An 18,263-nucleotide genomic window follows, 5' to 3' on the forward strand; every position below is an offset into this window, starting at 1 on the left:
GAAAATTTTGCTCAAATATAGGATTTAAGTCACTGAAGATTATGAGTAAGTGTTTTTCTTTTTTCATTTTCTTTTTTCAGATTTTTTAAACTGTATATAGGAATATTTGGATAATAACATACATTGTGCAGTTGTAGATTTTAACAGAAATTTCAATAAAATTAATAATTATACCTTGAGATTAAAAATGGAGTTGAGTGTGGTTCATTTAACAGAAAAATTAAATTATATTTTTTTGAGAAAAAAAAATATAAATTCAACTGATTAAAAGGTTAGAGTTCTGAAAATTAGAGTAAAAGTGAGGGACAAACTGTGGAATTGAGCATTTCTTTTAAAACCTTCGATTTGGATAAACCAAAATGGCGAAGCAGCGTTAAAGCTTTCTTTCGCTTTTTTTTTTTTTTTTTTTGTTTTCAGTTCACCAAAAACCTTCCTTGGTTATGGTAATCAATTGGAAGACTAAGACCGCATTGCCAAATTCTCAATGCAGTCCATCCGAAACCATAATTTGATCAAGTTTACTTCTCGATTCTGCTGAAGACGATGACCTCCATTGACACTTTGTTTTCAGCTGGGGTTTATCTCCCTAAGCCGCAGACCACACTCGCCAAAACAATTCCTAAACGCTCAAATTCTCTTAATTTCACTCGAAAATTTCGATCAAGAGCTCCAGTTCTTCGTCGATCATTTACGGTTTTATATGAATTGCAGTCTGGCTCTATATCACAGCCCGGTGACGCTGGTAAACCCACTGGGGATGATTTTGTCACTACAGTTCTGAAGGAAAACCCTAGCCAAGTAGAACCCAGGTACAGAATTGGGGATAAGTTTTATACTTTGAAAGAGAAACAGAACTTGAGTAAGGACCGCAATGCGGGTATCCTCGAAATTTTAAAGAGAAAGCTGAACTCGAAAGTGACATCCGAGAACTTCAGTGAAGACCATGAAATTGAGAGTGGAAAGAGAAGCGAAACCGTCTACTTGAAAGATATTTTGAGGGAATATAAAGGGAAACTTTTTGTGCCTGAACAGATTTTTGGGGCGGAGTTATCGGAGGAGGAGGAATTTGATAGGAACTTGGAGGAATTGCCTAAGATGAGCTTTGATGATTTTAGGAAAGCTATGAAGAGTGACAAGGTTAAGTTATTGACTTCCAAGGAAGCTTTGGGCGTTTCCTATGGAAATGGATACAAGGATTTCATTGTGGATTTAAAGGAGATTCCAGGGGACAAAGGCTTGCATAGAACTAAATGGTAAACAGAACTAGGTGATAAGTGTCTCTGAGAGTTCTCTTTTCATGGATGCTTTTCAATGTCGTTTTTTCTTATTTCTTATGGATTTTGCATTTCTACAGGGCAATGAGGCTTGACGAAAGTGAAGCTCAAGCTCTTTTGGAGGAATATACAGGTCCACAATATGAAATAGAACAACATATGACGGTGATCCTTCTTTAACTTGTTTGGGTTTCATGGGTTACACATTAGTCAATGTTCTTGGCTATTGAGTTTTGAGTAATATGTGAATTTTCTAGGAAGTGGTAGGTAATTAATCAATGATTATGTGTTAGCCTTGTATCATATATGCTTTGTGTGTGTGTGTCTCCAAGAGGAGATGAGTCACCAATCATGTAAACTGGAAACAGAAGCTATGGCTAGATAGAAGTATAGCTCATGCATGGAAAAGAAGCTTCATTGGAACTTCTGGTCCATCAATTTAATCATTAACAAATTATCTAGATTGATTCAATGTATTGTTATGCGAGGAGTACGAAAGTTTTATGTTTTCGGTTTTTTCATTTGAGGATCAGAAGAACTTTATATTCTTCACATCTAATTCACCTTTTTATTTCAATATATATATATATATATATATTTCACATCTAATTCACCTTTTTATTTCAATATATATATATATATTTCGCATCTAATTTAGTATTGAGTCCATTTTCTATCTCTGATAATGCACAAGCACAAACATAAAAAATGTACGTTTGCATAGAAACTGAGGCATACTTTTCTGGGCCCTTAGATTATTATATCAATTATTTATATATCTTCTGTACTGTTTGGATTTTTTTTTTTTTTTTCAGTCCTGGGTAGGAAAAGTGCCAGAGTATCCTCATCCAGTGGCATCTTCCATATCTAGCAGAATGATGGTGGAGCTTGGGATGGTGACTGCTGTAATGGTTGCAGCAGCAGTTGTTGTTGGGGGTCTTTTAGCTTCGGCTTTATTTGCTATTACCAGTTTTGTGTTTGTAACAACTTCATATGTTGTATGGCCAATAGCCAAGCCATTTATTAAACTTTTCCTAGGTCTCATCTCTGGTATTCTGGAGAGGTTTTGGGATAATATTGTTGATTTTTTTGGTGATGGTGGAATATTCTCTAAGTTATACGAATTTTACACTTTTGGTGGTGTTTCTGCAAGCCTTGAGATGCTCAAACCAATTATGCTTGTTGTTTTAACCATGGTTCTTCTTGTTCGATTCACACTTTCTCGAAGGCCTAAGAACTTCAGGAAATGGGTAAATATTTATCATACTGAGATTTTAGGCTCTTATGTGCGGCACTTTGATGGTTTGACTTTTTTTTTCTCCTTACATATTTGGTAACCCAATTTCTTTGTTTTTGTTTCAACATTTTTCAGGATTTATGGCAAGGGATTGATTTTTCTCGATCTAAAGCAGAAGCTCGTGTTGATGTTAGTTTCCTATGCTATATGTAGTTTCATATGTTGTAGTTACAGATATACTAGTATCATTCTTTATGGACTTCTTTTTTATTTGATTGTTTCAGGGATCGACTGGGGTTAAGTTTAGTGATGTGGCAGGGATTGATGAAGCAGTTGAGGAGCTTCAAGAGGTAGCCTTACACATTTGCTTCACTTGAATCGTTCATGTGAAAACTTTAGGTTTTGGTATCTCAATTTTTCTTATTTGGTTATTTTGTTTCTCTTTTCCTGCACTACATTTTCATGGTTACAGTATTATGCTGAAGATGAAAATCTTATGCGCATTCTCATAATTGATTTTTCAATCATGTTGGAGGTTTTTCGTCTAGGTCGGGTGAGTTCTTGAAGGTTGTAAGATTTTGGTAGACCTGGAGTTTCTAGTTACATGTTAGTCCTATTTGCGCAAATTACTTTAAGTAGGTTGAAGAGTTATTCAAGTGCAATGAACAGCTATGTGCTTGTTATTACATACTCCAACCCTCATGGCTCTAGGCCAGTGTGGTTATTCTCTTTCCATCAGTTCGAATATGATAGAGCATATTGTCGATTTCTATTTGGCAAGTTTGATCTTTTGGTTTTAAGTATCTGTATAAATAATGTGTTATTTCTTCAACATATAACAAGAGCAATACCATAGTGGTTATTTCAGTCTGTTCTTCTTGTTGTTTGTCCAAGTCTTGTCGTAGAAAATTGTCTCACCTGCCGTTGGTTGCTGGCACATGAAGAAGTTGTTTCACCTGATGTTGGTTGTTGATGCATCAATGGCATGCGCGATCAAGTTGTTTCTAACAATTGTTTTCTACTTCTCTTGTGTTGCATTGATGTTCTTTCCTTTTTCTCTGTAGTGTTCAAGGTTCCAACTATCCCTTTGAGGAGATTTCAAGATGTTTGCTTGATACTATGGCGGTCTCTATGTTTTGGCTCATATAACCCGTAGTTACTTTGATGCTTGTCGATTTGATGCTTGTCTATTTCACTCGGAAGGCTGAATGTTGTTTGTTTTATGTTTCATTTTTTGGAGCACTCCCCCCAGTGGGTCATCTTGGCTGTCATTAATTTCATATAAATTTTGCCGTCAAGCCTTTTCCCAAAATTTATTGTCTGGATTTTTGGTAGGAAGTTTGTGTTGTTTGATTTAGCTGTTTGGTAGTTATTCAACTAAATATTGATTTTCATGTTCGATCTAGCTCCTTTAAAGTGGTGGTTCATGGAACTCATCAGGTTACAAGGGGTGCGAGAGCATAATAATGTATTCTCGTCATGGTACCATGTACCATATCGTTACCATTGTAAAAGGAGCCAATATTTGATGCAGAACCAATCAAAGGAAATAAATGTTTTAGAAAGTTTTATGCTAAAATCAATAGGATGATTTACTTTCCTTTTCTAGTAAAATAAAACTTTCAGAAAGTTTTACAATAAAAGGAAATAGAACGATTAATTTTCTTTTTAAACTAACCTCCTGATTTTCTTATTTACCTTATTTTCCTATTTACTAGATTTCTAGATTTATTATTTTATTACATATGAGTAAGACATCTTATCTATTAAGTAGACTTCTCATAATTATTGTTCGAATATTAAGATATTGTTTTAATTATTGAGATCTGAAATATATAAGTTTTGTTCTTCATAGATTTTTCCTAATTTTTTGTTTTCAAACTCTCTTTGTTCTACATCAATACTTAAGTATGGTAGCACCTTATTATGTATCATAATAAGATGAATGGTGTTTAATTGAAGGGTGTGTCAAAAAATTGAATTTGAATCCGCAATGGTTGTTCTAGCTTTGGTTAATCATTTTTTTCTCTTGCTTTGTTTCAATTAGTCGTTTTTTCTCTTGTTTTCATGAGTTCTTATTTCGTAATCATGGGAGGTGTTAGTTAAAATTTAAATTTAAGGTCCTCTATTTCACTCTTGAGGAGGAAGCAGTTTTTTCGATGTTAATATTCTGGATTGCTATAAGATTTATATCTTAGATTTTGATGAGTGTAGAAGGGCCAGATGGCTGAAAAGGTTTCTCATCCAAATTAGTAAGACAATATATATTTAGTCAGATAAAAATGTTCTAAGAAGCCAATAGAACACTTTTTGGTTGAGGTGCACGAGGAACTTAAAGAATAGGTTTCTGATAGTGTCTGAATACTATCATGGAGGCAGGAAGCCAATGATTGTAATCCTAGTAGTCAAGGGTAGACCAGGTTGGCAGAAGCCATGCATTCTGTGGTTGAAGCAGTCATAATTCTGAGAAGGCATGGTGCATCTCTTTTGTTAGGTAGTAGAGAGAATCGTCAGAAGTAGGTTTCCATTGAAGGTTGGTTACAGTGTTGGTAGTTCTGGAGGTGGTGAAGCCTTTGGCAGCAGAGGCATCAAAAGCATAACATGAACCTTGTCTTTAGGAAACTGAAACAAATAGGCAAATAAATTATGAATCTCTTGTTATAATGTTCAAGTTGATGAGAGAAAATTTTTGGATGGAAAGGATTAAGGCCTGGCAGGGCCTATTAGAGGGTGGTTAAGCCTTGGTTTCCTATAGACTTGTCCGAAATCCTTGTAAAGAATCAAAACCCATGTATTGTCGAAGCTAAGGAAGAGTTGGTAAGAGATCTCTGGAGCAGCCTGAGTAAGTCAAGAGGCTTGTTCAGAAGTGGATTGCCAAATCCAAGTGGTCTAGGGTTGAATCAGTAGCCTCTTTGGTGAAGCAGAATCAGGCCCAACCTTCAATTGGCATTGGGGTTATTCGGTCAAATGATGTAGCACCTATTAGTCTACGATCTATTTCAGTCACCAAGATTAACAATCAACCTCCCCAACCTCTACCTATTGCTGCGATCATAGATGAAGATGATTAAACAGGGCCTGATGAAGGTAAGGCAGTTGCTATAAAAGATAGCTGGAGGAGGTTCTGAAGTTTTGTTTGTAGAAATGAAGCAGATTACTGGCTTTTTGCTTCAAGAGGGTTGAATCCTATTGCCACTTTGCGACACCTCGGGCCCAAACACCAGTACCCCAATAATCTTTCGGACCTAAATCACCTGCTCTCAATATTTTAAGTTTAAATTATTAGTAATAGATGATTTAAGTCTTATATGAAACTTAACTATCACATATCTTTCCGATATGGGATTGAGGTGTCGTAATCTATATCACTCAAATTCTTGATGTTCTCATCAATTTCACATATAATACAATCACAAAATCTCAATCCAAAGGATCACAAGGTCCAAAATCGTACCAGGTAGAGTTATCGAACTAGCAAGTGCTTTGGTGCAATTTGTAAAACTTTAAGCTCAAGCACCAGTAACTCAACAATCTCTCAGACTCAAACCATCGGCTTTGAAAAGTTTAAGCTTAAGTTTTTGATAGTGTGATTTGAGCAATTATGTGGAGCTCAGCAATCACATGTATTTTCAATATAGAACTGATATATCACTCTTTTCCACCATCATGGTGCTTGAAAGTTTTGGACTATGCTTTTTGATATTTTCAGTGTCATGTGGGTATCTCCCTGCTCTCTTGAGTGTTTTTTATTTCCTCAATGAAGGGGGTTGGGGTGAAGAAGGAAGGAGGATCCTCTTGAGAGGTGCTCCTTTTGGTTGTTTGTGGTTTTGTGGTTAGAGTGTAATGATACAATCTACATGGACTGCTGTTCCTCCACTTCTTCAGGACAGATAACCTTCTTGGCTTCTGTATGAGCTAAGGCACACAGATGGTTTAAAGATATCTTTTTGTCCTTGTTACAGAAGGAATTAGGGTACTATTTGTACTGAGTTTTTTTTCTTCTTTTGTTTTTCTCCCAGTTCTTTGTAGAGGTTTTCCAAAGGATGTCTTGTCCTATTCACTATCCTGTTCTTCCCTATAAAAATAAATGAGTATGATAATAGGATCTTTTCCCTTCATTCTACAGAATAGAATTTTTTTTTCCTTCATTCTCCCTTGTTATCAATAGTTTTATGTTTCTTCGCTCATATTGTTGCCTAATCCTATATATTTTTCTCTTATAATCACCTTCACGTTTTATGAAATTTTTACCCTTGTTTTTTGGTTACTCAAAACCTTCATTGTAATCAAATAAAGCATGAGAAGAGCACTAACATTTTGCTTAGCTGTACATAAGTGGCAACAACTTGATGCCATGTGAATGTATTCTTCCCTTTTACTAATAAAAATGAGATTTCTGCTTCTTAGTTGGTGAGGTACTTGAAGAATCCAGAATTGTTTGATAAAATGGGGATAAAGCCTCCTCATGGGGTTCTTTTGGAGGGTCCGCCAGGATGTGGCAAGGTTTGTTATATTTGTTGAATGTTTTTGTTAGTTATCTGGGTGACAGTTTCCTTCCAAATATTGATTGTTTTTCTTGTTTTTTTCCAGACTCTGGTTGCTAAGGCCATAGCAGGTGAAGCTGGTGTTCCGTTTTATCAAATGGCTGGATCTGAATTTGTTGAAGTTTTGGTTGGTGTTGGATCTGCTCGTATCAGGGACCTATTTAAGAGAGCCAAGGTGATAGGCTTCTTTGGATTATTGCTTGTAATGCAAATTATTTATCCTCTAACAGAGATAACTTTGCCTCTCTCTGTGATGTCTTTGAATCCTGTTTTATGCCTATTCTGTTGGAGAATATTCAGTTATGACTGCCAGTATAAAATTGCATTAGCATTATGGTTCTCGTTGCCAACTGCTGTGATAAGTTTTAATCTTCTGCAATCACGAGAAGTCTTCTGGAAATTTAATCTGGTTTCCTATCTTTGCTGCATAGTATTTCATTGGATGTTTGTTGCTTGGTATTCTTTTTTTTCTCATTATTTTTTTAAGTGATATGTTGAGAATGTAAATGGTTTATTATGCAGGTAAACAAACCATCTGTTATTTTCATTGATGAAATTGATGCATTGGCGACTAGGTATATGAATTCTTCTCATGAAAACTAGTTTTTTGTGTTTTCTCAATCCCCTTCCCCCTCTTTCTTTTGTTACTCCCTTCCTATAATCAAGACTGTATGTATTCTGATATCATTCTTATATTTGTCTTTTTATATATATTTTTTCATGGTTAGAGATATACCAGTGTTCTCCAAAGGTCGTTTTCATTGCTTGGCTCAAATTGTTCTGTTTAATGCCAAAAGTAGAAAGAGACCTTAGAAAGCTATGCAAACGTCATATATTAAAGTCAAGTTATGCACTGAAACAGCTATACTAGAATTGACGGGAATGTCATATCCATTAAGAACATGTCATAAGATTTCTGTCCTTGAATATGCAACTTCCCCGAACCTATAAAACTGATGGTGTTCTCAGATACTCCTGTTAATGTGAAGAGAAAATGAAAGTATGTGGAATATGATTGAACTGAGGATTCAAGCATGTTCTATGATCAGTGCTGGTTAAAACTGAAATTAATCGTCTAAAGAATTGTGCTAAATGTCAAGGCTGGTGTTTGTTCGTCTCAACTTTGAATAGCACATTAATGATCTGATCAACTTGTAAGTGATGATTTGTTTATTTCCACAAACAGGCGTCAAGGGATTTTCAGAGAATCCACCGACCACCTGTATAATGCAGCCACTCAAGAAAGGGAAACAACATTGAATCAGCTGTTGATAGAGCTTGATGGCTTTGACACTGGAAAAGGTGTTATATTCTTAGCTGCTACAAATCGTCGGGATCTTCTAGACCCTGCACTTCTTCGACCAGGTCGTTTTGATCGCAAGGTACTGGTATTAATTTACAGACAATTATAAGAGAAAAGAAGAAAAATAAGGGAGGGAAAACAGCTATATTTTTGTTATGGGCATCAAAGTGCTTTCTTTAAGAGTATCATCTTATGGAGATTGAATCTGCCATTTCAAGAGGAATTTTAGTTTGCTTCTCTTGGCCATTGTATCTCTAAAATTTGATTTTATCTCTCTATATACTTTCTACTATATAGATAAGAATTCGTCCTCCAAATGCAAAAGGGAGATTTGAAATTTTGAAGATTCATGCTAGCAAAGTGAAGATCTCGGAGTCTGTTGATTTATCCTCTTATGCTAACAACTTACCTGGTATGTGTTCAACTTAAAGCTTATACTGCAATTATGTTTTTTATGTCCAACGTTATACATTTTGTCGTCAGGATGGACTGGAGCTAAGTTGGCGCAGCTGGTCCAAGAGGCTGCTCTTGTGGCAGTCAGGAAAGGTCACGAGTCAATTCTTCAGTCAGATATGGATGATGCGGTTGATCGACTTACAGTAGGACCCAAACGTGTTGGCATAGAGTTGGGCCATCAGGGACAATGTCGTAGAGCTACTACTGAAGTGGGAGTTGCCATGACTTCTCATTTGCTTCGGAGATATGAAAATGCAGAAGTTGAATGCTGTGATCGCATTTCGATTATCCCCCGTGGTCAGGTCTGCTTTCTATTCCCTTAATTATATGGTTCTCCATGAACAGATTTTGTGGATGCTTGTTCATTTTATGCTGAATAATGACTCCTCTCTCTGAACTGAGAGCCAATAGTAGATATTCATACTGTGGTTGACGGGGAAAGCTGAAATAATATAGCACCAATAGATTACGAAGTAATAAGAAAACTAGACACCAGTCCAGCTAGTTCTGTTATCTGCCTGAGAGAATGATGCTTCAAGCTTAGCTGGATGTATAACCTTTACTTCAATAAAAAGAAAAAGAGTGTATGTTATGTTCCCGAGACCAGGATCTTGTTATTGAGCGGTTATCTGAAATTTTCGGTTCTATAATTTGCTTTTTCTCCTTATTGCGATTTTTTGAGTGACCTATTTCGTGAAAATAGATTACAACTATCTTGTTAGAGAGAGCTTCAATTTCGTACTTTAAAATAATATTTTGATTTATTTTATTAATAACATGTATTTCCTTTTATATAAATATTACAATTCTTATTTAATAATGTTAATTTAATTTAGAATCTAAATCTAATTAGAAATATTGTACTAAAATATTGAAAATTCTACACTATTTAGAAATTAAATATTAATGAAAAATATATATATTATTTAGAAATCTAATACTAATTAGGATTCTAACTATTTAGGAATCTAATATTAATTAGGATTTCATATTTAATTGAACATTAATTTCCGTATTCTTGTTGCGTCTTCCATATTTGCATCCATAACATTACTCCCCTCTGGTTTTCAAGTTTGTCCTTAAGTTTGAAATGTGGATGTAGCTGTCTCGTTGGTCTTTTCATGTTGTCCAGTATCATATTCAATCTCGAGTTAGAATAGTCGTTTACATTGGTGATCTGAAACAAACGGTTCATCGTAGTTATAATACAGCCCCTTCAGCATTCTTTTTGTCATTTCTGCCTTTGTTAGTTTCTTTATAACTGGAAAGGAAGTGTTATTAGATTGTGTCGTAATGTTGTTACTCTGTAGAACCGGTGTTTCTTGAACTGAATTGTTACGCTTGTCACAAATCGAGAAAAGTCAATATAATTGTGTTTGGTCATAATCCACAACCGCTGTTTCTTTTCAAAAACTCTTGTTATACTCATTGCATGCATAAGAGTGGCAAGTGATTGTATCTCGACCTCTAAGCGAAGACAATTCAATCAGTTTTACTGTGAACAAACTTACATGCTGATCAACTCAAACAAATCTGTTTGTCCATGCCAAATTTTTCTGAAACTGCATCTGATACTTCATAACTGATCCTGTTTTTTTCAAGTTCACCAGCGCCCCTAATGGGTTACTTCCGGCTGGCGGTCCAAAGCTTATCGAGTAGTATTCCTTGAATCCAGCCCAATTGATTGTGGGTTGTTCAAATTCTAATTGATGATATCGAAGTTGTGCTTCACCGAGCATGTGGAAGGCAGCCAATTCCACTTTATCTCTTACCAGTGTGTGTTGATTGGTAAAGAATATCTCACACTGATGTAATCATATAAGAGGATTATCAGAACCGTCGAATGTTGGAAAGACTAATTTAGTGTAGCAAAAAACAACCACATTACTCGGATGATGGTTTATGCCTTGCGAATGACTTTTCCCGCGTGAAACGTTTAGGGCGGTTGTTCTCGTAAGTTATGACTACTGGCAATTCCTTCTGAAATAATTCGCATGTTCTAACCAATTCTAGCTAAAATCTCCTTGAATTGCGAGGATAACTCTTGCAGCTAAATATCTAAGCATCTTTCAATTTCTGCTATTCGTGTTTCGGTTGCGGCTAGAGCTTCCTTTACCATTAATCGTAGATCTTCCCTTGTTGCAGAGTCGGCTATTATGTTAGGCTTTGATACCAATTTGTTATGTTCAAGAGACCAAGATTTTATCACTGGGTGATTATAGGAAATTTTCAATTCGATAATCTGCTTCTTCTCTTTGTTGCGATTTTGTGAGCGACTTATTTTGTAAAAATATATTACAATTCATCAAAAAGAGCTGCTATCTTGGATCTCGTTAAAGAGAGCTCCAATCTAATACTTTAAAATAATATTCTGATTTATTTTATTAATAACAAACATTCTCCTTTATATAGGAGTTATAGTTCTTAATTAGAAATGTTAATTTAATTTAAAATCTAAATTTAATTAGAAATTCTTTATTAAAATATTTGAAATTCTTAATTATTTAACAATTAAATACTAATAAAAATATATATTATATAGGAATCTAATAATAATTAGAATTTTAACTATTTAAAAATGTAATACTAATTAAGATTTCATCTTTAATTGAATATTTGCATCCATATTCATCCATAACAGTGTAATAAAGATTTTTGCATCAAAAAGATTATTGACCGGTGGTTATTTCTCATCACCTTAGAGGTTGCTGAGGTTGCCAATCTTTTCAAATCTTAGATTACCCTCCTCTAGAAAATGGGCAAACTACATGAAAATGATTGGGGCTTTCATTGGCATGAACCTTAATAGGAGACAACCTGGACATTGAGTTACTGAAAGGGGCATTAAGATGGTTGGAGATTGGTTCGGTCCAGAAGGTTGGGTTATAGAGAGTTAAAATGCTGCCCCGGCTGTTCTAAGAGGAGAGTTGAAAAAAGAATTATAATGACCAAAAATGACCTGATTTAAAATAAGAAATATATGATATGAAACGAAATTGACCTGTTTTAAATAAGGAGTATTTGAAGATGACAAGAAATGGAGCAGTATAAAATCTTCAGACTTGTTTGACCATTCCATAGATTAGGATTTACAGTTGATGCAGAACAAGAAAATCTTAATGTGGAATAAATTTTTTATTGAAGAATTTTATTATAATTATTATTATAATTTAGTATCTTTGACTTATTTAGCTTCTTTAGATAGATTTGAAGTTATTAGGACTTAGCTATTTAAGTAGATTTCTCTGTAGAAGCTATGGTTTCCTATTTTCATGTTTTACTTATTAGTTCTAACTAATATCTGTTTATAGGCGAGTAACCATAAGTAAAAAGAAGAAAATAAATAAAAAGAAAGGATAGGCAATGATTAATTAACTAGTTTTTTGCAAGTGGTTTATACCCTGTTATGTCTATGTGTTTATTCTTCCGCTCAGTCCCTTTTTTTTTTTTTTTTTTTATATTTTTTCTTCTTAATCTGGAATTTCCTTTCCTCTTTCTAATTTCTCTGTTTTTCCTCTAAATTTTCAGTACTTGTTTTGCGTTAACACTTAACACTTCTAGTGGTTTTTTTTATTATTTGTCCTTTTCAAGATTTGTAAGATGCCCTATCAGTGACTTCTATGATAAACTACACCAGAAATTGACAATACAGACTTTGTAGATGTCAATTATATTACAGTTTTTCAAAATAAGTGATTAAGTTAATTAGATCCCTTCATCTAGATGCATAATGGTGTGACAATCAATTTTTAATGTATATTTTTCTTTAGAAAGTGATGTTGTGCTCCAATTGAAATATTTAACTTTTAAAAACCTTGTATCCTAAAAAGATGCAATTGATTGCAAGTTTAAATCTTGGGTTGAGATATTGATAAAAAGTACATGATATTTGAAGTAACTTATTTGAGAACCTAAAAGTACATGTTTTAAAAGTCGTCTTGTTTTGGTTAGTATGAAAAAAATCAAAATATAATTATTCTATTCAGGACTAGGAATTGAAAATAAAAAATCAGCTGATAGTTATTACAGACTTCTCTTTTTTCTAGTGGAGGTTATTGTAATTTGCATTACTTAAGTAAAACAAAGTTATTGTTATTAATTTCATTGAGAGTAATTTTTTGTTACAACTTTCAAACTCTAAGCAAAACAAAATATGAGTAAAACAAAAAGAACTTGTAAAAGAATCATGAATAAAAATAATTATATAAGTTCATTGACCAAGTTATAACCAAAAAAACTTTCATAATGTATTGTAATGTGACAAATAGTTCAACAACTGAAGTAATAATTTTTCAACTTTAAATAAGAAAACTATAGAAAATTTCTCAAGGTTTTATAATAACCATCAGCCCCTTAAAGGTGACTATCAAGATAGTTTCTGATAGATTAGCTTGATTCTTTTTGTTGCTGTTTCCAAATGGTGAAATGCTTCATGTTTGCAGACGTTGTCGCAAGTCATATTTCACCGCCTTCATGATGAATCATATATGTTTGAGCGTCGACCGCAGTTACTCCATCGCCTTCAGGTGTTGATTTGGGGTTCATTATCTCTGTCCTTTTCATATTGTTTTTATTTCTCTATTTGAGTTTCTTTGCTTGTCGAAGGTCTTATTAGGAGGGAGGGCCGCAGAAGAGGTAATTTACGGACGGGACACATCAAGAGCATCAGTCGACTACCTTGCAGATGCATCTTGGCTCGCTCGTAAAATTTTAACCATGTTGGTTCCTTGCAAATCATTATGTTCTTTCCAACAGTTCATGCTTTCTTTTATGCGAATATTAAATGTATCTTTCTCTTTTCACCAGATGGAATTTAGAAAACCCAATGGTCATACATGGAGAACCACCTCCTTGGACAAAGAAGGTTAAATTTGTCGGCCCTCGATTGGATTTTGAAGGATCACTCTATGATGACTATGGTCTGATTGAACCCCCTGTCAACTTCAATATGGACGATGAAGTTGCAGAAAGAACAGAAAAACTTATTCGCAGCATGTACGGTAAGACAGTTTCTCTTCTTAGAAGGCACCATGCTGCTCTGCTAAAAGCTGTAAAGGTAAGCTGGGTTTTGGATACGTAAAGGTTTACTTTGGAACCTTAATTGTGAATGAGTTTATCAGTGGTACGATTCAAGAGTTTTCTTGTGGATTTACATCGCAGGTTCTTCTCAATCAGATGGAAATCAGTGGAGAAGAGATTGATTTCATTTTGAATAATTATCCTCCACAAACTCCTGTGAGTCTTCTCTTAGAGGAGGAGAATCCGGGAAGTCTAAGATTCAACAAGGAACAAGGGCGTGAACTGGAGTATGTCCTCGCAAGTAATTGCAAAGCTGAGACTGGGAATGAGCTAAATGGAGTTTGAAATTTTGACAATGTAATAAATTGAAAATTTTTCTTTAATAAATTTTATTAAGAGTACATTATTAATTTTTTATTTTAATAATTTATTAATTTACTATTTTCAAGGTAAAAATATAATACTAATTTATTGCTATTAATCTTATATTTAATATAAATTATTTAAATAATTTTTATTTTTAAAATCGAACAATAGGATTTAAAAAATAATTAAAGTAATGGTGATTAAAAAATCTTTATTAAAATGTCATTAATATTATGATATTTCTTAAGTTTTATTTCATTCTTAAAAATCCAATAATTATGGCATAAAATAATTATTGAGTGAAAAAGAAAACTAAAAAATAGAAATAATAATATTATTAATGATGTGGAAACAAAAAATAATTAAAATTGGTTCCTGCAATAATCTCTCCTTTAAACGGCCAAAAGTTGTTTCCGTAGGCAGTGCGAGTGTACGACCACTCCCCTCTCGCTAAACATGCCTTTCTTCTCTCGGCTTCTTCTTCTTCTTCTTCTGTCTTTTACCTAACCCTTCTCCCTCTCTCTCTCTCTCTCTCTGCAACTTTTCAGACATGAAGCGCAATGGCGATCCTCTTATCTTAAATCTCAGATGTGAAACCAACATCAAAAACAAAACCAAAACAAAAAGTAATTTTGACAAAAACACCATTAAAAGCAGCAGCAGCAACAGCAGTAGCAACAACAACAATAACAATAGACGAACTTTCTTTGAACTCTCTTTACCTTTGATCATCTCACTCTGGTGCTTTCTCTTTTTGTTCTACTCCAAACTCGGCCTCAGCCATGAAAATGGGGGTACATTTTTCCTCTTGTCATACACACACCTTTCTTTTTCTTTGTTTCTTTTGAGAGTTAATGTGCTTTTGAATTTATGTGGACTGAATGGTTGATAGACTGAAATAAGGTGGATATCCTTTGAATCTTGTTACAATCACTAAAACACTTTGAGTATCAAACATGATCTTATATATATAGGTTCCTTTCCAAGAATTATTTTCCTACTTTTATGAATTTGAGAATCCAAAGCTACGCCAAGTTTCAATTCTTGATGTTGAATTTTGTTCATCAATACATGTTTGTTGTGTTCATTTGGTGTTAAATTTCATTTATGTTTTTCTCTTGAATTATGTTGATTGAATTGTGTCCTGCTCTAGGGAATAAGTTGGCTCCTATCAAAAGAAGCACAATCTGCTCAGGTGTCTGCAACGATTCAGATGCATATTCATATCAAAGCAAGAATTATACAGGTGGAATGCTGTTGGAACTTAAATTAAGTTGAGTGGTAATTAACTCCTCTTTTCTTCACAAATTACAGTTGTTCTCTTCCAGGAACGGAGAGACTAGGAGATGTGGTCTGGAAAGTTTTAGGTTACAAGCCTTTAGTATGTGAATTAAAGCAAAAAGAAGGGAGTAGAGATAAAAGAGAGCTGCCGGATGTGAAAACTTGTCATTCAACTTATCTGAAATTCGACAAGTTCCGCAATATAACAAGGCAGGAAAAGGCTTTGGAGACATCAAACCAGCTTGCTAATATCACCCACCGTCTTGAACTTGATGGTACAGAATACAACTATGCCTCTGCAATGAAGGGTGCAAAGGTGGTAGCTCATAATAAAGAAGCAAAAGGAGCAAGTAACATACTGGGGAAGGATCATGATAAGTACCTGAGGAATCCTTGTTCTGTAAGAGACAAGTTTGTTGTGATTGAACTTGCAGAGGAGACTCTTGTTGATGCTGTCAAAATTGCAAATTTTGAGCACTATTCTTCGAATTTCAAGCAATTTGAGTTGTCAGGGAGTCTAAATTATCCAACTCAAGTGTGGTCTCCTTTAGGAAGTTTTGTTGCTGGAAATGTCAAGCACATTCAACCTTTTAAGCTGCCCGAACCAAAATGGGTTAGGTACTTGAAGTTAAATTTACTTAGTCATTATGGGTCAGGATTTTACTGCACATTAAGTGTTGTAGAAGTATATGGGGTGGATGCAATTAAAAGGATGCTGGAAGATCTTTTTGTGGCATCTGAAGAAGCTGTTCCTGCTAAACTTCCAATGCCTGAATTGACCACAGCACCTTCTTCAAAACAAGAAGTGGATTCTGTTGATGGTAAGAAAAATGGTGAAGCTCAAGTTGGAGCTGCAACTGCTACTAGTGCGGCAGAAAAAGTAGAGGATACCCGAAAGCTCAATGAAGATGTGACAAAGGAGTCAATGAGCATGGCAAAGATTCCTGATCCATTAGTAGAAGTTAGACAACAGTCTGCTGGCAGAATGCCAGGTGATACTGTTCTGAAGATCTTGATGCAGAAAGTGAAGTTGCTTGAGCAAAATTTATGCATGCTGGAGGAGTATATTAGGGAATTGAACAGAAGACAGGGTGATGCTTTATCGGAGCTAGATAAAGAGCTAACAAGAATTTCACTACTCCTGGAAAAAAGCAAAGAAGAAACCCGAGATCTAATGGCATGGAAGGAGATAATGGTACCTAATGACTACCGAGTTTCTTTTTTCTTTTAATTATTAATTTTTGAACTCCTCGGAATCAAAGAAAGCAGCTTTATACTATAATATGGATTCTTTTTCTTTCTTCGCTCAGGAAAAGGAATTTGCAGAGCTTGAGTCATGGAAAGCTATTGTCTCCTCTCGCTTGGATTTATTGGTTAGAGAAAATGGCATTCTAAGGTTGGCATGTATATTTTAGTTTTGAAAGATATATTCCCCATCATTACATATTCAACATGCCCACCTTGTTGTTTCATCTTATTGCAGATCAGAACTTGAAGAAATTAGTAAAAAACAATCAAATCTTGAGAGCAAAGAGCTTGCAGTGCTAGCAGTAAGTCTTTTCTTTATGTCCTTGTCAATTGTGAGGCTAGTTTCATGGCGGGTTTTGGCCATCTTTGGAGCGACTCAACCAGAGAAGGTTTGCCAGTCGAGTAGGGGTTGGCTTCTCACACTTCTCAGCAGCAGCATGACACTCTTCATTACCTTACTTTCGAGCTAGGACATGGCTGGCTCAAAAAGCAGAAGGTAGAGCCCCTCCTTTTTGTAGTTATGGTAGAAAACAATTCTTCAGTCTGGCTCAGTTTAGTACGTGAAAATGTTTGTTAATTTTTATTTTTAAATTTACATATATTTTATGTACAAAATTTTATAAATTAATTAACAAGGAAGAAGTAAAACTAATTAATTTTTTCAAAAATGTTGTTGATTTCTCTAGAAAATTATTTTTTTCAAAATTGTCATTATTCTACAAATATGTAATTTTTAAATAATTTTTTTAATAAATACACGCATAAAAGTATATAAATTTAAATATATATATATATATTATTTTTATGTGCTAAACAAAGCTTTTAAAATTTTATATTTTTTAGTTCTGTAAGAAGAGTAGGTAACATCTCTAATGAGGAGAAAGTTTTAATTGTTTTGTATGTAGTAGAGTCCTACCCTCAAGATTGATAAAATGTTCGATGAGTTTTAGAGATTATTATTACTAATTCAGTAATTTCCTTTCTTTCATCAAAATGATTGGGTGAAGTTATATTGAGTTGTTGGGGATTTCAGTCTAATTATAATCGGATTTATTATTTTTTTGGGGGAATATTGTTATGTTGTTTAATTTTGATATTGGTATTATGTTCCCCGTTAATTTGTCTATTATTAATTTTTTTACATATTTCTTGTGACATCTTTAGTATCCGAAGGATAAGGATAACACTGTTCGATAATAGAATAAATACGAGTGCATTTTAAAATATTAAATCTAACGGAAGATGAATTTATTTCTTACAAAATACAATGTGTATAACACTGGGGCAAAATAATTAGCTACAAATTTACAAATGATTGTTCAGCTAATCCTACAAAATATAAAATAGAGTTCATCATCGGAGTACAACGCATCAATGCACTCCTCAACCACGGATCCAGGAATGAATCTAAGAAAGCATCAATAGGTAGATCGAGAGGCAAGTCTACAGTTTTCACGTCATCTGGGGAGTTAGATTTGGGATGAATTTTATAAAATTTAGTAAGAAAAATAGTATTTAAATTACGCTGCTAAAGT

At 34.2% G+C, this 18,263-nt stretch overlaps 2 protein-coding genes across 2 annotated transcripts; both read left to right on the forward strand.

The window, feature by feature from the left end:
• Positions 1 to 302: 302 nt before the first annotated feature.
• Positions 303 to 14,234, forward strand: FTSHI1 (FtsH extracellular protease family). Its single transcript, XM_088217901.1, has 15 exons — positions 303 to 1,253; positions 1,355 to 1,439; positions 2,090 to 2,524; positions 2,647 to 2,700; positions 2,796 to 2,861; positions 6,919 to 7,014; positions 7,102 to 7,230; positions 7,578 to 7,630; positions 8,242 to 8,437; positions 8,656 to 8,770; positions 8,842 to 9,116; positions 13,257 to 13,340; positions 13,420 to 13,532; positions 13,621 to 13,870; positions 13,975 to 14,234. Exons 1-15 carry the CDS (start codon positions 544 to 546, stop codon positions 14,176 to 14,178), a joined length of 2,865 nt encoding a protein of 954 aa, XP_088074027.1. The 5' UTR covers positions 303 to 543; the 3' UTR covers positions 14,179 to 14,234.
• A 371-nt stretch (positions 14,235 to 14,605) lies between these two features.
• On the forward strand, positions 14,606 to 17,396 carry LOC110812392 (Galactose-binding protein). The gene is made up of 5 exons (XM_022039164.2): positions 14,606 to 14,993; positions 15,353 to 15,445; positions 15,528 to 16,675; positions 16,791 to 16,876; positions 16,964 to 17,396. Exons 1-5 carry the CDS (start codon positions 14,750 to 14,752, stop codon positions 17,196 to 17,198), a joined length of 1,806 nt encoding a protein of 601 aa, XP_021894856.2. The 5' UTR covers positions 14,606 to 14,749; the 3' UTR covers positions 17,199 to 17,396.
• Positions 17,397 to 18,263: the final 867 nt, after the last annotated feature.

The sequence above is a fragment of the Carica papaya genome, chromosome 4 (genome assembly GCF_054855325.1).
Source record: "Carica papaya isolate Zhongbai chromosome 4, ASM5485532v1, whole genome shotgun sequence".
In the NCBI taxonomy this organism is placed as follows: Eukaryota; Viridiplantae; Streptophyta; class Magnoliopsida; order Brassicales; family Caricaceae; genus Carica; species Carica papaya.